Source organism: Vanellus vanellus, assembly GCF_965231255.1.
Source record: "Vanellus vanellus genome assembly, chromosome: Z".
Taxonomy (NCBI): domain Eukaryota; kingdom Metazoa; phylum Chordata; class Aves; order Charadriiformes; family Charadriidae; genus Vanellus; species Vanellus vanellus.
The window spans coordinates 62,987,777-63,010,982 of NC_138908.1; the positions used below are offsets into that span (position 1 = coordinate 62,987,777).

Below are 23,206 nucleotides of genomic sequence, written 5' to 3' on the forward strand. Positions count from 1 at the left end.
CCTTTCAAAGAGGTTTCTTTTTTTTAAATAAATCTATTATATAAAGAAAGGTGTGTTTGCCAAAAGTCTGTTAAAATTACATCAAAACAACTTTAAAACCTGCTCACTGAGGATAATTGAATTCAATTTCCTGTTTTTAAACATTTAGTTAACAGTTCAGAATATTGCCTGGTGTAGTTTCAATAAAGATGTGATATGAAGACCCATAAAAGAGTAAACATGTCTCCATTTCAATTTGCTATGATGACAACAAAACTTCTAGAAACAGCTTTCTTGGCTGGACAAGTTCGGCGTACGAGTAATCTCTTGCAATAGCTCTATGCCCTTAATGCAGTCTCTAATAAAACAGTGCTCCCCATAAGCCATTATTCACAAAACCTGAAATTCATGTGACATTCTGAAAAAGTCTCCTGCAGAACAGGTTAACAGTTAATTGAACATACATATTCAATATATGTATCAAGGCCAGAAAACAAATGACTGGCTATTCCTTGTTATCTGTGCATGTCAAATTTTACATTTAAAATTCTCAGGGGTTTTTTGCCCTTTTTTTTTTTTTTTTTCCTGGGGGACTCACCTTCCATCATTGGTTGGCTTCAAAATATAGTTAAGTGGAAGATAGTATCTCACTCTAATTACATGGAATTCATATGAAAAAGTAAACCTTACATTGGACAATATTGTAGAACACTGGAGTAAGCTCCATAAAGAAATACGGTATCTTCCATTAGATATATATATATAAAAAACCAAAAAACAACCAACCAACCAACCAAAAAAACCCCAAAAGGAAGAACTTTATACAAGCAGTTATAGTAACCTTGTTTCAATTAAAGATGCAACTCTCTCACTCCTGGCAAGAATAAATTGGTAATGGCACTGCTTCTCCACAGTGCAAAGTATCCTGAGAAATTATTAAGAACAACAAAATACAGGGCTGTCATCACTAAGTTCTTGCACAAAACAGAGCAATTAAATATCTCAAATAAATAAAACAGCAGATAACCTATATTGTGTCTATCACAAAAAGGGGATGTGACGTGGGACACTGCTAATTCCTCCATCACTGATAATTAGAAAAGGATTGCATTCAATTACTGTTAATATCTTTCCAGTTATCTATGGCCAATAATGTACAAGGAGGTAATTTGTAATTCAAGTTTTTTTCTTTGTTGGTTTTTTTTCTTCAACTAGCTACAAACTGAGTTCTAAATTTTACATTGAAATACGACTCAAATTTAAAAGAAGCCCTCTCAGAGGAGCATTTCCTAATTTTGTGCAACTTTGATGCAGAGCCCAACACAGTCCTATGAAGAGAGACAGTGCATCTTTAAGCTGATTGGCACTGAAATCCCATTTTCTTTAGCTGCATTCTATTAGCTTGGCCAAGTTATCTCGTAACTCTGTTAGTTCAAATATTTTTCCATCAAGAATTTCTAAAAGTGTCTTCAAGTTATTGCGAAAAGCTTCTTGCTCATTCTGACTTTTCTCCAGACGTTGCTCTAGATCAGACAGCTGGCCTTCCAGGTCTTTGTTTCGAATTTCTACTTCCTTCAGAGAAAATACATAACATGTTAATGTGTGGTCTGCAAACAGAAAGCAGTCTAACCTCCTGCTGGTATTTGTGTGCTATTTTTGTCAACCGGCTTCTAAAACAATTTGTGACCCTTTACAGTTTCCACTAAGCCAAAACCAGAACCCAAATTGCTCTTACAATTGTGTATGTACTACCACTTCCTCCGTTTTTTCAGCAATGCGTCTGAAGGACAGAAACTTTTGGAGAGGGATAAAATTTAGTCAGTGAACAACGGATGTGATATACTTATTCAAGTAAGTTATTGCTTCTATCATTCAGAAATATGCCACCTATTGAAAACAGCTTCTCAAAGGTTTGCCTAAGTTCAAGTGTTCCCTAATTTAGACTACACGAATTGCTCAAGGACATAGTCCCCACTAAATGGTCTCATACAGAAACTCATACAGAATACTGCTTTATGGATGGAGGAGTACCACCTCACTCCTACACCACATTATAGGCCTTTTCACCCGAAAAATTAAGACAGAAACATAAACTAGCGAGACTGATGTCAAGGTGACCTCATTGACTGTAACAAATTTAAACCACCAAGTGCAAGCTGGACGTCTTGTCTCGCTGCTCGGTGCCCCGGGGCACCCACCTGCAAGCCCCACAGCTGCCCAGCTGTGGGAGCAGGCACAGTGCCGTAAGGACAGCCTGTTCCCATACGGCAGGTGGAAAGATGAAGCAGCGGCACGTTACAGGCAGCTGAGGGGCTCTGACCCTGGGCAACCTCGGCTCTCGGTCAGGAGGAAGAGAAGAGAGCAGGAACAGAAAATTCCAGCTGAGAGCAGGAATGACCCCTTGCTGCCAGGACCGAGAGAAGAATTAGTTTAATCTGTTTAACACTGAACAATATAGTTGCCAAAGCGCTGGAGGAAGCTAACTGAAAAGAGTATTTGTAGAAATAATATAAATTGAAATACATACGTGCTTATGTAGTGATTAGCTACCCCACTGCTGCTATAAACGAACATGCTAACTGATTATAACCCAGCCACACCCTCCGAAGTCTCTCCTTCGTTCAGCCTACTCCTGCCCTCCAAACCAAGTTACTGACAAGTATGACCTGGTGTAGTGGCTGCATGGGTTCAAGATCCTCTGAGGCCAAGTGACTGTGGTATGGGACAAAAAGGGAAAATCAAGGTCCTCTCAGCTCTGCAGGAATGACACAGTCGGTTCTTTAGCTCACACAAAACTGACTGCCATTTCTCCATGTTTGCTCATGTGTCCTGCTTCTCCTGTCACTGCTCTTCCCCCACTCACCAAATCTGTGTGCTCTAGCAAGTCTCCTTGCCACTGCTCTTACCCCAGAGATAATTAATTTCTATCAGCAGGCAAGACAGTGATGAAAGGGACCACTTTGGAAAAAATCCATGGATACGGTTTTATTTTGTGATAGCTGGGCCTGAAGACCATCCCATTGGCCTGCAGCTAGCATTGAAGATCATCTTTCAGATGCCCTTGAACTGAGGAATTGTTTTGCTGTAAGCTATTAGGGTGGGAGCACCCAGGTAAAACCAAAAGCTTTATGTTAGATGTAGGAACTTGTATCTGTATTCAGCAAAAGGCTCTCTGTTGGTAGTCCTTGCCCAGTATCTCTTCAAATCAGAAGAGCTCCCTTCTTTTGTTTAAACTTCCAGCTTCCATATTTTATTTATATTCCATTCTTGACATCTCTTTCATAGTCCATATACACTTAGCTTCCCAAACATTTCCTGAGACATATACTTTCTCCCACACTTCCTCCTGTTTTATTTTCCCTACTTTATCCTTAACATATTTAATGGTGTACGGGAAGTAGAACTAACTGAAACATCCCAGGAGCTGTTGCTTTTAATTTCTGGAAGATGCTTCCTCCCAAATTTTCCATTTGATACTTACACATATTTACCCTAGATTAGTATTAATGGTTTTGCACTACAAATAGTATTAATACTATTAATATTAGTATAAGTTTACTATTAATAGTATTGCACCACAAGTTCATGTCCAGCACACGTGCAGTTTCCTATTACAAATCAGTCTACCTCAAAACTGTTGGTTCTTGATGAGAAGTGGAGAGGTGTCCATGTAATGTGATCTATTCCCCTAGTTGTGTCATTTCACTTTATTTGCAGTTAATATCTCATCTAACAATAAACTGACTCTTCTGATACATTCAGGCCCTTTGCAAGGTGTATTTTACACTGTTTTTTCAAGCTCATCTTACAGCAGACACAATCATTTCTTGTACATTGTTTTCTTTTAGAAAAGAAATAAATTATTAACAAGTTATATTTGTTGTTCACACTGTAATAATCTTTTGTGGAATTCAGTTTATTTGAATTATATATCTGAATATCTGAATTTACCTGAATAAAATATTCAAACCATACACAACAGCTATATTTAGGAATAAGCCATAGTAATAAAGATATCCTGACTTACTGTAAGAGTCACACTGATCATGACTCATTGATATGTCTTCTCTACATTGCCAATGAAATTATTAAGTAACAAGGGCCCCAATACTTACCTTTCACAGTGATAACATATTGTTCTTCACTGGAATTTGCCAGTGATGGATTTCTAATTCATTCCCTGACATGAGTGTGTCAGAAATGCACTACATCTTGAAATAGCAATTTCTCTGTATAGCATTTTTCACACAGGCTGTATTCCAAAATATTTTAGAGTTACATAATCCATTTGCAAGCACAAGAGGGAAAAAATAAAGCAGAAGAAAAAAGAGCGAGACGAACAGATACGGACCCTGGAGACAATCACCCTGAAAACAGATGATGAGTCAACTAAGTGAACAGATGTGAGACCGTTAGTCTCTAGCTACGGATGAAAACACCGTTTCACTGACGTCACAGATGTAGGGTGAAGTGGCTCAGAGAGGGCCAGCATAATCAAAGCAGGACGATTACAGAGAAGCAAAAACTCAAGATCTTTTAGGTGGGCCACATCAGATCATTAATAAGCCCTAAGCTTAAGAAAGGCCCCTTCTAACTCGGATCCTAAGGGAGCTTTAAATTTACTTGAATAGAACCATATAGGACTATTTTCAGAAACTGATCGCCTACAACGTGACGTATGGATGTATATACACAATATGTCCATTTGGTTCCTAAAGATGTAAATATACCAAAAGGAAGCTACTGACTTTATAAAGTACAAATTTTAATAAAAACTTAGCATTTTCTAATCTTTCATCTCTTACTAGTCTCTCAAAATTCTGCTTGCTAAGGATAGCTATTTCCTGGGTCATTATTACTTTTCATATCATCTTAGACTGAAATTATTGCTTATGCTATTGCTAGAAAAATTTCCTACTTTCATTATAATCTCCCTTTTGAGTCTCTCAGATAAGGCCCTTTTCATCTGAAAACTCCCCATTTTTAGCCTAAAGCCAGCAACAATTTTTGGAATAGTGGAACAGGCAAGTTCAGGTGTATTCAAAACAATCTTTAAAGATTGTTTAAAGTAGTAACATACTCTTTCCAAATAATTTGACTTAAGAATGGGGAAAAATGAATAAACTCATTTTGTTCTTACGTAGTTTATTCTGTAGGTTAAAATGAGATTCAAGGAGGTTCCAACTCATGTAATGCATTTCAAAGAATACCTGCTTAATGACTTTTCAGCTGTGGCTACCCTGACGGGGCTTGCTTTCGGTGTGATTTAGGTCGAGCCACAGAAGAGCAAGGGTCACCTTTCAGCGCTTTGGATTTGGAGCTGTTTAGTGCCCGAGTTTCCAGTCCTATCAAAACTCTGAGGTCTGAATTCAGAGTTGAACCCACCTAAGCTTTGGGTCAGCCTCATTCAGAAGGCAGGTTTCACAAGGGAGGTGTGTAGGTGCTGGCTGGTCAGACCAGTGACAGAAAGACAGGAGCTCAGATGTAGCAAGGGAGGGTATACCTGAGGGCACACCGATTCCATTAGGCTGAGTTACCTGGCTTTACACACAGTAAAGAAACAACCCAGAAAACACAATAAAAACATAATGATTCTAAATAATTCCAAGAAAATGTCACAGTGTGTTTTTAAACTCTGTACTACACAAGAATGCTTTAGCCTTTACTTTCTCAGGGCACATTTAAAACCTGAACACAGACTCATCCCGACCTGATGATACACAGCCTGACAGTTTCAGTGGCACACAAGACCTATGGGAAGACACTGCAGTGAAAATGAGACCAGAACTGCCCAGGACGTGTACCAGTGAAAGACACCTGCTAGCCTGAGAGTACTCTGTGGACTTGTAAATGATATTTGGGTCTGTTCCCTTGGGTAAAAAAAGCAACTTACAGCAAGTGGAAATTTTGATACAAATTCCTAAGGATCACCCCAACCCACCACTCTGCAATGCAGTCTAACTTAAATATTTATCTGTCACCTTCAGCGGACATAGCACAAGTTGCTGATGTGAAGTGCTCACTCGATGATCGTTTTTCCCTTCTCTCTAAATTAAGACGGTGCACTATAGCTCACCTGTAACTTCTGGGTCAGAGAATCCCTCTGTGCCTGGAGCTCTCTGGCATTGTCGATTTCTTGTTTCAATCCTTCTATTTCCTAAGGGAGAAGAAACAACCTTGCTAGTGACATGTTACTGGGTTTGGCCTCAGTGCAGGTAAGCTGGCTACTGCTTCTCCTCCTGAGCAAGCCATTGCAATGATACCAAAACTGGCAGCTGACTCCTGCCCATCACAGCACACAAAATCTAAGCCCTGCTCTCTCAGTGCTCCTGAATCACAGTCCCAAACCAACAATTCCATTGCAAATAAACCACAATGCAGATAAGCATTTTCTTTTATAGAAGTCCAAGTTTTCCTCTCCCACAGAAGAGATGTGAAATATTTTTTTCCTGGAAAATTAAGGGTCCTTGTAATTAGAGACACAATTGTATACTTTAAATTCTATTGGAATCTATCCTTCTCCATTTTTTCAAAAGAAAAATCCAATTTTCATCTGTGAGCTGCTTATTATGTCACTAGCAGCAGGACTGAGCATCAAAAAAATTGCCTGCTTTCCCCATTGATTTCTGTAAAAAGAAGGTCTAAAAGAAATGGTATCTTTAATTTAGCAAGAAAAAAGTAGTAAGCTATAAAAATAACAAATATGTTTAAAATAATGAACGGAAGAGAAACCTTTTCTTAGCTTACTTTCAACAGACAGGAACAAAAATAGTTAAAGAAACGAAAAGTTAAAAAAACTATCAAATTCAAAGCTATTAAGTACTTTTCCCTGGAAGGGCATATTCCCCTCCCAGAACTCCTTTCAAAAAGACCTCTTTGCAGCCATCAGCTCAGCATAATTCAAAAGTGCATGGGCACCAAAATGGGAAACATCACCAACCTGAGGCTAATCTCTTAAGTGTGAGGGAGTTTGGAAAAGGCTTTGTGCCGTTTTGGGAGAGTATTCTGTAACTACTGTGCCTCTCCCATATCCTCCTCCGAAACACCTAACAACTGCCCCGCTGGAAGCCCAACCTTGCGAGACGCACTGCCCCTCCGAACATGCACACGAGTGCCCACTGCGTCTCTCATGGAGGGCTCAAGGGATCCGTTCTCACAGGGGGCAAATAACCCTTCGTGCACAGCTCCTTCCACCTCCTTTCTCCCCATCCATAAAGGACATTGCTCGATCATTCTGCGGCACAAATCTGCTTTCCTCTAGCACCTGTGACAATGCAGGTGTTACTCCAATTCATTTCATTTTCTTGCTGCTGGTCCAGCCCAAGGCAGATGGCACAATAAATATCATAAAGTTTCAGGACGGAGGTTTGGCATGCATTTAAGGAAAGGGCTGGTCTTAGGGATGATAAAAGTCAGCTGTATTAACATAGCCTGAAAAAGACTGGCCCAAAAAAGACATAGATTGATTACTTTTTCCAAACCACACTCTCCAGAAAAAGGAAAGCGTGCTAACGACAGCTTCCCTTCTTGGTGAATTTGGACTGCATCAGTGTGATGACTGCTCTGTGGAAACCACTTATGACTGACTTTTGCAAACAGAGATGCCTGGTAAAAGCAGACAGGAAAACATGTTACTTCCTGTTGTTGTTCAGATACCCAGCTCCATATTGGACAGATGTAATTATATACACAGAAAAATATTCATCATTTCAAAGAAGCTGAAAAAAAAATTTGTCGGTACCATCTACAGGAAATAATATTTATCAGCCATCACAAGCTTAATATTGGAAGCCTTTAGAAATGATGTAACAGAAAAGCCAAGAATAAGTGTTAGCAAATACCTCTTCTTTTTTCTTCAGCGTAGACTCTAACTCCTGTATTGTCTGGTTTAATTCTGTTTTATGTGTGTGGACTGCATTGGCTTGACTGCTCACACACTCTAGTTCAGTCACCTGTTAAAACAAGTAGAAGCAATACATACAGAATAAATTTCAACAAATTCAAGGTACTATTACTTCTTTGCATCAATAGCTGCATTGGAAACATACCCTCAGTTCTGTGTGACTTATGCTGATTAAAATGGTGAAGGTGGTCTTAGGAAGTTAGCATAAAATTCCTTAAAAAATTGTTTAGCATGAAATGGTTGCTATGGCTTCTTGGAAACACTAAATTTAATATGTTGCAGGCTGAAAAGAAGATCATTTAGAAGTTATACTTATTAATTACTGAAAATTTTAAGAAAGCTGAATTATCATTTTAGAAACAATAATGGTTAGATGATTAAACACAGACCTGTCTGTGTAACTAACCTGTCCATCTGACATGTTTTAATATTGCACGTTCTTAATCAACCAAGCCACGACGCTCACCCACTTCCTAGTAAGCCAATTAACATTTCACAGTCTCAATTTCTGACTTGGCATAGCAGTGTTACAGCAGACACTCAGCCACCAATGTACAGCTGCCAACTTTTTACTTCCTCTAGTTTCAGATCCCATCTCTCAGTCACAAAGCCAACAGCTAATGGCAGAATTTGGATTTGCACAGTTCCTCTTTATTAGCAGACAGCAAACACTCTCCATCTGCCCTTGGACAAGTTAGATACCTGGCAGTAGTATGCCCTTTTTATTTTATTTTTTCATCAAAGAGATGCTAATATCCTACCATTCGCAAATAAACAGTTGTAAAAAATAGCTTCTGTGCTGAAGCAGTAAAAGCCGCGCAGTTAGAGACTATGCAGAAAAGTCATTGTTCATGTACCTTCTCAAATTACAGATCAAAATATTTGAGAACTCTAACACTGCATGTCTGTGTGGATGTGTGCACTAAAACCCTTTTGTTTAATAACAAACTGTTAAAATATTAAAATTACGATTAAAAACCTAATAACTCTTTCCTGCCCCACCCCCAGAAGATATGGGCCTGTCAATCTTAGTATACAGTCGTCAACAGAGCTGCACCATCTACCTACAGTAATGAACAAATCTGGCCCAAAAACTCCTTTGAACAAAGTGCTACCCAATTCGGCAACAAAAACCTTTAGGTCTCCATTTGACTTTCGTGGAGAAGTAGCCCTTAAACAGAGAGCAGGCACTCTCCAGGAAAATTTTAGTTCTTAGATAAAAGAGCATCTTGAGGAATCAAGGTTGATGTCCTCCAGCAACAATGTAGTCTAGGTAGTGAAGCCACTGTGACACCAGTAATTTCAGACTCCGAACTCTTTGTAGGCTCAAAAGGTAGATACTGTGTGCAGAGAGAAGTCAAAGGAAAGCCAATATGAAATAAGATAAAATAAAATAAAAAAATCCCTGTCAACTTCTCATTTCTGAGTCACAGGGCACGGACTACCCCCCTGTAACAGCCACAATGAGTCTGGTTTCTTCTACTGGAAAACTGTGATTAGACATTTTTGCACATCAGACTTATAAAGGGAGAGAACTGAGATTACAGCAAATTCTTGGGAGGGGTAAGGGGAATGAGAGATGAGGATACAGCCTGATAACATAACACCCCACCCCCCACCCCAAAGAACTATCTTATTTGCTGGAATTGTTTCAAAAGAAGTATCAGTGCTCATGGCAAAAAGTAATAGCAGTTTGCGCAGTTTTATCTGCCACTGAGCATTGCAACTGAAGTCTTAGATAGTTTTCTCAATTTCCTTCAATTACACAAAAATATATCTATTTAGACTCCTTGTGATGGGTACCAATTGTGACTGTTAGAGTATTCACCACTACAGAGACACAAGCACAAACAAGCAGAATTGGAACACACTGACTAGGACAAACCTAAGCCTACACAGTTTCTGAACTAACATCTAGATGCAGCAAGAACCACAGAGGCACAGAGTAATTTAGGCTGGAAGGGGACCCTGGTGGTCATCTGGTTGAGACCCTCTGCTCAAAACAGGGCCAATCTTGAAGTCACATTTGGTTGGTGAGGCCCTTGATTGGTCAAGAACTCTTCAGTATCCAGCAGAGCTGCCAGTTTTAGGCAGATTCCTGTATTTCTTACATTAAAGGTTTATGCGGAGTGCTACCTCATTCCCAAGTTTTGCTGGAACTCTCAAACTCATTTACCTTGCCCACCTTCAAACCTTCTGATGTTTTAACTTCTTAAACATTTCCAAGCTTTTCTGCTGAACTGGGTCTTGAATTGGTGGTGGAAGCCTCTACAAACCCAGGGCTAGGGTTGTTAGGGGAACCCAGGGTCAGGCCCTCTCCCACTCCTTGTGAAAGACCACAACTTTCTATGGTAACCTCCAAGAAGGTCTATCTCTCAAGGCTGTTGCACTGAACAATACCCACTGGCTCTTACCAAGCACTAGCACAGTGAATACTCATCTACACAAAGTGTAAGAGCCTCAACCGGAGCGACAGAAGAAAACCCAGTCCCAAACCAACTCTGTCCTAGAACTTAGTGCCTTGGAAGCAAGTGCTGGTACACACAGTGAGGACGCACGTGTTGACACAAGCCTGGAACCCAAGGAGGCTGGTGGATGCGGTGGATGAAATGTCACTGCCCTGGGCTGCGTGTATTGTCACTGGTTGAAAACACCTCCTGCAACAGTCCCACCAGCTGCACGGCTCACCTGAATGCTCCCCTGGACGCCCTGGTCCAACTAACTGAGGACACTTACTGAAATTGCTTAAGCAAACACAGCTAATTTTGCTTGAGCAGAGCAAGGAGTGCCCTTACAAACCTTCTCGCCAACAGAGGCAACTGCTGTCAGCAGGACAATTAATTACTAAAGGGGCCTGTGATGTCTTACTCTGGTTCAGCTTTTCACTGGGCAAACATCAATCTCTTATTCCTTACGCAAGGAAAGAATGCGTTGTTCAACTGTTTTGTTTACTGTTTGTCAAAAAATCAGTAAGTCGGAAAAAAAGAACAAATTAAATTAAAAAAAAAGGGTTTATTTTAATCACAGTCTTATTTAAATGCCCATTCCTACAGAGATCTGAAAAGATGTCAAATATCTTCATGATGTTATCTCCTTGAATGTACCTATAAAAAAGAAAATCATATTGTGACCCTTTCAAAAAAATCTGTAGAGTAAGATGGGCTGGAAAATGATGCGATATAAAGAATATGCAATTGAAAACACAAGTAACAAAAGATACAGCTCTAGGCAAAAATCTGGATAGCACTTACGTGCTCTATTTCCTTGTTTCAAATTGAATTCATTTTTCTCATGACCAGCGGTCCAAAAATCATTAAAAATAACTGTTTATGCATTATGCACAGAAGGGGGCATAAAAGGAAGCTAAAATGCTTTATTCTGACCCTCCCACGTGCTATTTTCAGGGCCATCTCCTCATTCAGTGTTTCACGTCTAAGAGCAAAGCTCCATCAGACATTCAAGTCTCTGCACAGCAACACCGAGCAGTGTACCTGTGATTAAGACTTGTTTCCAGTTCAGAATTCAGACTGAAAGAACAGTCTTTGAACAATAACTGATTAAATAAGATTCTTCTATTGTGCTATTGTAAGACTGCACTGACTTGCATATCTGAAAAAAGTCAATACTGTGGCTTCATATTTGAGACTAAAAAGGAAAGAGGTCGTGTATTTAGCTTCTCCCTCTTTATTTTTGCATTTATCATCCAGGTAACGATTGCGCGTAGGGAAAAAAATTCTGAAAGGGTTTTTCAGTGACTACTTAATGACCTAACTCTTCTAGGATACGGCTGTCATTCTACTTAACTGCATACTTCAGTGAGAAATACATCAGCGGAAATAAGACAGCAAGGCAACTTGTTCTGGCAGAGCCGAGACCTTCTCAGCAGAGGCCATCCTAGAGTTTCCTGGAAATTTTGATCTAGGGTCAACAGCCTATGGAGAGAGGAGGAGGCCGGGCAGAAGTTTGCATCGCAGCAGGCAGCTGGCACAGACTGGGCTGCTGGAAAGACTGGAGGAGTGAGGCTTTGGGCCAAGTAACACAATTAGGAATAACAGCCTTCATATGACCTTAAGACAGTGACTACCCAAAGCTTCAGAAGACTGTAGAATCTTTCGAAGAAAACAAACCAAATCACACCACAAAGAAATCAAGAGAGGAGGCTGCATCAAATCCCAACAGGGGCAACTGCTTCGCAAGAGGAGACTTCAGTTAGACAGAGGCAAGGAAGTGGGAATGACAGAAATATGTCGAGTGATCACCTTCCCTGAGCAATTACTGACCGAGTGAATCTGCGCTATGTTTGCTGCAGGTTGAGCCATTTTTTCAAACCACTTTCTTGAGATAAATTTGTATGTTTCTGATCTCAAACAATAGTTTTTATTCAGCATCTTAAATTCAGTACTAACAGATCATGACATTCCTTCTAAACTTCACAGAGAATTACTTCTACGGGAATGCAAAGAAAGAGATATTAGAACATATTTTAATTGTAGCTGTAGCCCATTTTATGCACCTAACACTATTAACTTGTTTCCTAAAGGTATTTTTATCCCTTCTGTTTATTGTGGAATGCAATAACCAAGGTCTACTAGTCCAGGCTACAGTGCAGAAAAGGTAGAATGCTCACATGCAAGACTGATTTTAAATATTAATTATGTATTTTTAGCTGCTTGAGTTACATTCCTAAATGGATCGTAACTGTGACTGTAATAATATTATTCCATCAATAATGAATCTCCTACAAAGAAAAAAGAGCCCTTTGCTTTCCACAAGGAGAAGAGAAATGGTGTTGCATGGCTCAGCAAAACTAGGAATAACTGCAAAAAGTTTCACATAATTTATGTAGAAGCAGCTTCTCAGATCTTCATGGTGGACAGCAGAATGCAAGAGAGCATGCGAACAAGCTGATCTTAAAAATAATTCCAGTATAGCTTTCAAGAATAAAAAACTCTGGAAAGATTTTTGGTGGTAAGAAGTGTGAAAATACAGAAAACAAGGAAAATTCCTTTTGAAGGTTGCTGCTGAAAGAACAGAAAACACACCATGGTATTATTCATATATATTACTTCTGACAGCAAATGAATTATTGTAGTTTTCCAAGATCTACCCACAGATAAAATGATAAACTGGGGCCAGGGGGGAGTATTTTGCATTACCAACAATATATTAATGTTTTCAACAGAGAAAACAATTAAAGATTTTGCTGAAAAGGACACATTTTTCTCTGCGGGCACTGATGCCTCAGGCCATGGAATTATCAAAATGTTTTCCACAGTTATTCATTTCTACAGAGATGAAAGAGGAATAATCCATCATCTGCTTGAATTTTGTGAAGAAAGCAATGAAACTGCAGTAGGAATATTTGAAAATATAAGAAGTTTACTAAAATTGATGCTTTGAGCTTCAGCCATGCATTGTTATTTGCAACTGATAATGCTCATATTAACTTCAGGGGACATCTCTTTCTCTGCAACCTAATTAGCAAATAATTTTTCCAGTTATCTGGCCATCTTATGAAATAGCAAACACAGTACAGAAATGTCATCCATTAATCCTGAGGATTTGAATCCAGTAATTTCTTCATTCTCCAACAGAGTTTTGGAATTATAGGATATATTTCATTCTACAAAGCCCTGACTACATAAAAAACTTTGTGGCATGCCTCCACAAAGTATGCTTTTTACAACTTGCAGCACTTTTTGTCAGGTGTTTTAGAAAGATGAAGATGGGGATGAGGGACACTTCAGTGAAAACTTTTTTCTTCTTTCTTTCCCAGAGTGACAGTAGTTTGGTTGGTGATTTCTCTGTTTTTTGTTTTTTTTTTTAAATTATAATCTTGTATATGACACATTCAGTGAAAGTGAATTACCAGGAAAAAAAAATGTAATTAAATAGTCTTGGGTCCTAAATGCAAATCCGCTCTAAAAACAAATCAAGGAAAACAGAAAAAGACAGAAAGAACTTGCCTTCAGTTTACCGTACATTAAAAAAAGCCAAATTCACATTTTGATTTCAGGAAACAAAACTACCATAATGTCATTCACCTGCTCTGTGTGAAAAGAGATTGTCTTTTTACTAAACTGTAATTATTAACTAATGGTTGGATCTTGATACTGGCTAGATATGGATTATTTGTATTAGAAATCAAGGGAGCTGAGAGTATGTGCTGGATTTCAGAAACCCTGTCCTAGGAAATCCTCTGATAGTCTAACGTCAAGACTGACAACATGTACCATTTCAAAAATAATATGGAATTCACAATAGCTGAAATCGATATTGCAGGAGCAAAAATGTACATCTGAGAAAAAAATACATATCCTCTGAAATAAAATGCTCATATTTTTCCTTTGGTATCCCCTAATGCCATGCAAAGAAGGTGGTCAACCTCTGCAATGGTTTCTCAACAATTTAAAAAACCATTCCTCTGGATTTCTTGTCATTAGAAACTAGTTCCACTGCAAGAAGGATAACCAACCTTACACAGATAATTACAGCCTGCTCTGAAACATCATAAACTCTTTTTTATGGCAAGACTGTAATTTCAAAAGTAAAAACCAAAGTCACTATACTCCCTTACATCTTCTAAAAACTCAACTATCACTGTTAGAACAACTAGCCTTTCCAGATCTTCTGTGTCATAGAAAACCCTAATGCTCCCAGAACATCTCTCTTGAACATTTGGTCAATATTTAACATCAGGACCTCACTTGGGCAAGAGCTGTCCTGTTCTTTTTTTTTGCCTTTTCAGGATTTTCTAGTGCAACAAGAGTTTGCTTCTAATTCCAGATGAAAGGACTGCATACATAAATACAGGGACTTCGTTGTCTATTTTTTGTGCACTCAGAATTGGTCCATCTGCTCACACATTTCTTTCAAATAAATGCATAGACAAATACTAACACAATGATAATCCCACCGCTTTGATTAAATTGCCAAGCGGTCCATATCTACTCTGCAAAATGCTCATCTATTTTCAGTATAAACAAATGGTACCAAGCTGCTTTACAGCCATATGCTAATTACAATATCTTAAGAAGGAAGTTATACTTGGATAACTTTTTTCTTTAATAAATCAAACCAAATTTAAATATAACGTGAGTTTGGATTGTTCAGTGGGGGTAGGAGAGACGCAGTCTTAAAGGGAGGATGACAAGGGATAGGCAAAACACATAAAAAAGGTGTGTTGCCCATAAATTTCTGGATCGAAGCTCCATTCATAAATTTCCTGTTACCACGCTTTCTGTCACCTTCTTTCATATTTCCACTTTTAGATAATGTCCCTCCTTGGCCACATAAAACCAAACAGTTATTCACAGTAGTCCCACAGTCATGCCAGCAAGAGTTCTCAGCAAGTATGAAGGCCACAATATGGGCTCTGATTCAGCAAGCAACTTTACCACATCCGCATGTCCAAAATTGAGCTTTGGTGACTCAGTTATTAATGAAACTGGTGGAAACATGGAGTTGACTGCTGAAGGTTCTCCAGAGATTTTCTACAGATAATCTGAGCTGATGGCTTATATAGCGTTCCATACTTCTTGTGGACTGCTTTTACAGGTTGTTTCCTTTAAGTAGCACAGAAATAGCCCAATAAAATGACCGTGGTTTCATTTCTCTATGCGTATGCATTTTTTTAATATCCACTTTAAAATCTCTTTTGAGAGTAGTGAAATCAGGGTCCATTATTTGTCAGGTGGTTTTGATGACTACATAAGATGCCCTCATACTTATTTCATTCATTGAATGAAAGAACCAGAACATAATAGGCTAATTTTATCTTATTTCCTGGGAAATTCTGGTAAAATAACAAGCTAGAATTCAAGAGATTACCTCTCTGTTCTTTCAGGAATACCCAAGAGCCTGATCACTTCCCTTCATGTCTTTTTATCTTAGGTTTCTTTTCCTGCAGATGAATGATCTTCAAGGACTGCAGCTCTTATTATTACACACTGGTGTTATTACTCTGTGCTATTGCCCGGTGTCATAGGATGATTTACTTTAGCAGTTAGCATGCAAGAAAAAAATTCATCATTTTCATTTTTTACATGACAAAGACAGAACTTTGGGTTACTTTCCATAATTCATATCACCACTCAATCTTTTCCTTTTTCCGGTATCAGGACTAATGTTAGTAGCAATGCCATTCTGTTGGTCTGAAGTAGCTCACTTCAGGGTTTTTCTTTCTGTTACTGAGCTGTTCTAAACTTATGAATCCCTTTCGACTTCAAAAAGCTATGCAAGGTGGGCAGGAGTGCTCCCCAACTGCACTTAAGGGAAATCCTTGTTGTTAAGTCGCTTCTGAGCAGACTAGAGGAGAGAAGGCTGAGAGCTCCGTGTTAAGCTCTTGACTGGGCATCACATCTTCCCAGAATTATTATCCCATTGTCTTTGAGAGGAAAAAATCCATACACTCATTGAGGAAACTTCTGAAACATATAACGTCTGGCTTAAGCTCACAATATATGAGCAGAGAGAACAAAACTTTAATTTATTGAGGACTTTGCACTTAGCCACTAGGCATTATTAATGCAGAAAACAAATGGAAGAAGGAAGACAAAGGCCTCAGAGAAAGCAAATAAATGTAGGTTAATATGAAAAACAGAACTGATAGATGAATAAATCATACTTAATCAGAAGTGGCAAATAATAAATGGAATTAATTTTAAAAAATGCAGTCAAAATCAAAGAAAGGGGAATTTTAGCTTTGTTTCTGTATCTTAAAAACTGTAAACAATGCAATACACAAAAATTATTTCAGTCAAATTTGAAAACAATTGCAGAAAAAAAAATGCTGGGCTTAAAATAATTTAAAACAACTTAAAAAGCAAAGTTTACAAGAAATACTGCACAAAAAATACTCATTTTGTTACAACGAATGAAAAAAAAAGAAGATAAAAGAATGAGATATAACATAAAATCAAAGGATATTTATAAATAAAACATGATGGCATTCAAACTGTGGTAAAAGGTACCAAAAGAAGTCAACTAGTAAGACAATATTAGCAATATTTTTTTTTAATATAAAGAGGAAACTATTTATGTAAATAAGGCTATTTATAAGGCTTTTTCTATAAAAAACAAACTAAAGATGGAAATAATAATGCAAAGTTTACCAATTAATATGCATTACTTCCCCCCACACACCACACTTGACAGAGAATATGAGTCTGCTGTAGCTTGCAGACAGATGACTCAGGCACCAAAGCTTGTATGTAAACCTAAAGCACGTAAGAGGTGAATACCACAATTACATTATATATAAACCACATAATGTATTATTAAATTGAACTAAATATAGCAGCTAATGTTGGCAGTACCATTCTTCATTTTGGAGGATGGCCCATTTTACACAAGACTATGATCTTGTAAGTGAGCATATCCCCTCAACGCACAGGCATCTACACACATTCTTCTTCTCCAGTGGGCAAGATGCTTTGACATTCAACTTTTCCATATAAAACAACAACTACATTACACCTGAACAGGCAAACTAATTTCCAAATTTTTTTTCTCCATGAAATCAGTTTTCCAATGACTATTTCTAAAAATCTGGTCTATTCAACATTTCTCATCAAATTTCTTTTGGGTCAAACCCCATTTTCCTACTGAACTGGCAACAGATGTGAGCTGCAGCATGGCAAATTTCAATCAGAAAAGATATTAGGAAAAATAATTTCACAAGGGTGGTCAAACATTGGAACAGGCTACCCAGACGGGCTGTGGGATCTCCATTTTTTGAGACTTGATTCACAGCCCTGAGTAACCTGATCCAGCCCTGGAGTTGGATCTAACTTCAAAGCTGGCCTTGCTTTCAGTGGAGAACTGGACCAGATAACCTCCAGAGTTCCCCTCAATGCTAAATTATTCTGTGATTTTGTGAACTAAGGAGAACATTCATTTAATCTAACTTTAAAAGTATGTCTTATCCCACGGAGAAAGACAAGGACTTACAGAAGCAAATGCAGCTCAACACCTTAGTCATTTTTCTTAAGACTGCAACACTTACTCTTCATGCTTTTGTCTCTCCAAGAATTACAAGAAAAAAAGATGACCATCTTAGACATTTTCCCTAGTGTTCACTTTATCAGCAACATAGCTATGGACGTGTTTCTTGTTGCTCTTGATGTCCCTGGCCACATTTAACTTTATCAGGGTTTTAGCTTGCCTAACCTCATCCTTGGCTGCTCAGACAACTTCTCTGTATTCCTCCCAGGATACCCGTCTTTGCTTCCACCCTCTGTAGGCTTCCTTTTTCTGTTTCAGATTGTCCAGGAGCTCCTTGTTCATCGATGCAGGCATCCTGGCGTTTTTGCCTGACTTCCTCTTTATCGGGATGCATGGCTCCTGAGCTTGGGGAGGTGATTCTTTAATATTAGCCAGCTTTCTTGGGACCCTCTTCCCTCCAGGGCTTTATCCCATGGTACTCTACCAAGCAGTTCCCTCAAGAGGCCAAAGTCTGCTCCCTGAAGTCCAGGGTAGTCAGCTTACTGTGTGCCATCCTCGCTGCCCTAAGGACCTTGAACTTCACCATCTCATGGTAACTGCAGCCAAGGCTGCCCTTGAGCTTCACATTCCCCACCAGCCCCTCCTTGTTGGTGAGAACAATATCCAGCATGGCACCTCTCCTCATTGGCTCCTCTATCACTCAGAGAAGGAAGTTATCATTGATGAATTCCAGGAGCCTCCTGGATTGCTTATGCCCTGCTGTGTTGTCCCTCCAACAGATACTGAGCTGGTTGAAGTCCCCCATGAAGAACAGGGCTTGTCAACATGAGGCTGGCTCCTATTTGTCTATAGAGGACCTCATCTGCTCGGTCTTCCTGGTCAGGTGGCCTGTAGCACACTGTAACATCACCTGTCCCTGCTCTCCCTTCAATCCTGACCCATAGGCTCTCGGTCAGCTTCTCATCCATCCCCAGGCAGAGCTCCATGCAGTCCAGCTGGTCCTTGACATCGAGGGTGACACCCCCTCCTCGTCTCCCCTGCCTGTCCTTCCTGAAGAGCCTGTATCCTTCCATTCCAACACTCCAGTCATAGGAGCCATCCCACCATGTCTCCGTGATGCCAATAAGGTTATTGCCCTACTGGCACACGCACATCTCTTAACTCCTCTTGTTCATTGCCCATGCTACGTGCGTTTGTATAGAGGCTTTTAAGTTGGGCCACCAAATGAAGTTGACTTGCTGAAATTCCTTTGTGCTGCACTCCAGGTGCTATTCCTATATTCATTAATTGCTATATTTATTAATTGTATTTTCCAATAACAGATTTTAAATAAGATTTGACTAAGAGTGAGAGTAACATCAGGAAAAAGTGATCTTTGCCTGTCTTGTCTGTTTGGCTCTCCCCACAGCAAATTCAGCTGCTGCTGTGTGTTACTTTTCTTTCTTAGGTAAGAACTGTACTGTCTCAGCTTTGCAACAAAAGCTGTTAATAAATTTTATTAGCAAGAATGCTACCACATTATGTCCATGTTTTAGCAATGAGTTCTTCACTGCAAAGCCTATCTGGTGGTCAAATCCACCTGAATGTCTGCACTATAGTAATTTTAATACAAGGTTGTAATTTAAATAATGTTATCAACAATTACTATTATCATCTATTCACAAACCTGGAGCAGTGGTTAAAACTTCCACCCTTCCAAAGGAGAAGCTTACGTGAGATGATAAAATGAGAGTCTCACTCTGTAAAAAAACACATCACGCTTGTGCCTGACTGAAGCAAAGCACTTTTGAAAGCAACTGCCAATTTCTTGAACTGAAAGCACTTTGCAAAAAAACCACCAGTTTTAATTACACTTCATGCATTTTGCCCAGCCAACTATAGCATACAGTCCATCAGAAATTGCTGTTCTTCCCTATCAGCTCATTTGGCTGGGACTTCAGCATCCTCGTCTGCAAGTCAGTCGAGCTACAGGACAGCCCCAAGAACCTGCCATTTCCCCAGATCTCTCAAGCTCCAGGGAATTCTTGCTACTCCTCCACATCCCCAGGTTACACGTAGCCTGACGAATTTCCTCTCCCTCAGATTAATATGAGCCTTGTTCTTGGGGCTACTAACAGCCTCCAGCTAGACAGGTCCAGCACAGGAGTAATTGTAATTGGCTAATTGTAATTGTCATGCTTTATTTCATATAGGTGAAAACAGTATAAGAAAAAAACAAATTAAAAGTTTGCTGCATTTGTTACTTGACCTTTCCCTTCTTGTCAGCATATTCATGTAAACTGTTTACATGCAAAAAAAGCAATGCTTTTGTTGGGTTTTACGTTCCTAACTAAGTACATCTTCTTGATAATTTCCAAGTTAACTGATACTAACAAACCTAATACAGCTTCATCAATATGATCTTCCCTCCATACATGAGCTAATCTTAATGTGTCCTAAGCTATGATGACAAATTCATATGGATAAACGTGAACAGACTATACAATATATAAAGAGTTACATATGAAAAGAGAAATGAAAATATTGTGTACTTGTTTGCACAATGCAGCTTTCAACATTGCATATGCTTTATTACTCCCTCAAACGCTGTCATTCCTTTCCCTACTGTGGTCTAATTTTACCTCTTCAAAATTTACAGTGAAGGAACAGGACCCAGAACCTCCTGTGTGAAAGTGGGAGCAGATCTCCAATTGCATATAATGATAAATCTACATTCAGTTTTTTCAGATGCAAGGATGAGAGGAAGCTGTTTGGTTTTGTCATATGTGGAAAATACAACAGAGCTTCTTTAAGTTATGGATTTGATGTCAACTTTCTATGGGCTTAAATGCAAGAGGGACTACACTTTAATGTTATAGAGAAGGTCCTGAAACAGATGTGATGTAGGTGGCATCAAATGAAGAGCAAAAGGTGGCAAACATGCCCTATGTATCACAGGTTAGATAACTCTTCATGCAACAATACCCTCTGCAGAAAAGGAACTGCTACAAAGGAAAGAATTTCCCAACAGAGGAACCCTGTGTGCTTTGAAGTAATTATTAAATTTTGTCTCAAAGAGTAACCTAAAGCCCCAACAATAAACATTTCTTTTTTTTTTTACTTGAAAATGAGGAAATACAGTCACCATTACTTCCACCTCAAGGATCCTGGCCATTTGCCTCACTTACCCGCTTATGAAGACGTTCTGCTTCCTCCTGATACGCAGCAAGTTGTTGTTTCCATTGTTTTACGTTGGCAGTGGACTCCAGCAGGGCTGCTGTGAGCTTAGCGTTATTACCCTTGAGCGTGGCCAGTTCTGCCTCCCAATGCTTGCTGATTGTCGAACTGCACAGACAGAATGAGAATGGTCAGACCCCCAAATCTCCCCCTTTTCCTTTTTCCCCAGTTCAACAGGGTATTTTTTTTTTTTTTAATAAAATCTTAAGGATGATGAAATCCACATCTGCTTTGCAAAAGCAACAGTGTGTAATTCTAGAATATGTCTATGATTAGTCACTACTTAAATATATACGTATTGAGTGAAAGTGCTTTTTTAACCTGCTACTTTATAAAAGGTACTGTAGGAAAAGATTTGTCACCAACTTGATTAAAGAGAGCTAAGGTAGTGCTTTGGAACCACAGCTCAGTTGTCTTAATGCAAGTCTTCTATCCCTGAAATACACTGTCTTTATTAAATACCATATTTAATTTCTACTTGCAAAATCAAAGATGTTGAATTTCAACATCTTAATACTATTAATATGCCTTTCCTCAGTAATATCAGCAAAGACAATAAAGATCGAGGAGCACAGAGCTATTATTGCTTTATTGCAAAGAGGAAGCTGATGTTGGGGTTTACTGAAGCAGCCAATGGAGGAAAAATCCTTGCCTACAATTTAGTTATTCTCTGAGCAAACACAGGGCTTTAATTATCACAGGTAATTAGTTTCCCATCATCCACAGACCCTATCTTTGCACTCAGTATGCAAGGGAAAAACAAATCAGACACATCAGGTGAATGTGTTAGTATGCAAATAGCTCATTAATGTTTACTTGTGTTTACATAATGTCCACTTGCTCACAGCACATGAGGTGCACGCCTACATGGAAAATACATACAGAAAATAATTCATTTTGTCTTATTAGCTTACTATTAAAGGCATCATTGAAAACCAAAGATCTGTAACTCTGGCCAACATGATTTTGTACATAGCTTTATGAGGAATTATGAGGAATTATTATAATCTAATTATTTATTATAATAAATATACTTTGATATGCTTAATTTAATTATAAATTATTACTATTTTGCATGTAAGTTTATAGGTTTGTTTCAACTTTGTACAATGAACAATTAAACATTCTGTCACCATTTTGTCCACCGAATTTCTTTCTTCCACTTCATGCATATGCACAGTGCATTCCACCAAAGCATATTTCAAAAACATTCTGATTCTTATAAATGCTCCTTAGGTATTCAAAATCAACCAGCCACTAAAGAATATTCATTAACAATTCAGATCACATCTACTGTTTCACTAAAACATGATGTCTGATTCTTCCATGCTCCAGCATTTCCTTCCAAATACTCTGCTTCCTCCCCTTGAACGGGAATACAAGCTCCTTCAGAAGAGGAATATGGGTTCTTTTCATGATCTATTCAACTAATTAGAAGTTTACCACTGGAAATTTTAAATCATAGGTGACTAAACTAAAGTAATGATGATCCTACTTCATCGGGGAACATTGACTCACATATTAAAGAAGATGAGAACAAACTTCTGTAACAACATCTACTCTTCTGTTTCCCTAATCAGATTTACTTTTCACTTACAGTAGCACAGCAGACCAACAAATTCTGTAAAAAACATGCTAAAAAAATCTGGTTCATTAGCATATTCATAACTCCTCCTTGATGTGCTTGCTGATATGTCAAACAAATATCCATTCCAGCCATTTCATGCAAGTGAGTAGTTCCATTTAGTAGCATCTAGTAGCAAATTGTGTGTGTGTGAGACCTATAGATGTTTACAAAATATGCCTTATTACTCATCTTTCCCCACAGACGGAATATACACACAAGATTTTATATGGATGTAACACAGCAGATTAAAAGCTGGATGGTTACAGGACGAGAACTGTTTGATCACTTAATACCCTAATTTAATATGCAAACAGGGAAGGGAATGGATGTTTTTTTCAATGTAATAATGTGTATCCCCATGATACAAGGTAAGCTTTTAAGCTATGAAGATCCCAGAAGAACAGACTCTCAAGCAGTGCTAAGTAATAATGCCAGGGGGATTCATGGCATGTTTCACCTTCGCCTTTGCCCAGTGCCCTTACTACCCTGCCAAGAAAACAGTCAGGAGCTCTTAAGTTATTGCTCGTATACTGGAA

General features: G+C 38.7%; 1 protein-coding gene across 1 annotated transcript in view; it reads right to left on the reverse strand.

Moving 5' to 3' along the window:
• Positions 1 to 1,046: 1,046 nt before the first annotated feature.
• Positions 1,047 to 23,206, reverse strand: part of HOMER1 (homer scaffold protein 1) — a gene marked incomplete at its 5' end in the record, with an annotated part of 65,435 nt that continues 43,275 nt past the window's right edge. The window contains 4 exons of the mRNA XM_082497999.1: positions 1,047 to 1,551; positions 6,056 to 6,136; positions 7,821 to 7,931; positions 20,995 to 21,151. Of these exons, the coding sequence (XP_082354125.1) occupies positions 1,363 to 1,551; positions 6,056 to 6,136; positions 7,821 to 7,931; positions 20,995 to 21,151 (538 nt within the window). The 3' untranslated portion in view covers positions 1,047 to 1,362. The remainder of the gene's footprint in view (positions 1,552 to 6,055; positions 6,137 to 7,820; positions 7,932 to 20,994; positions 21,152 to 23,206) is intronic.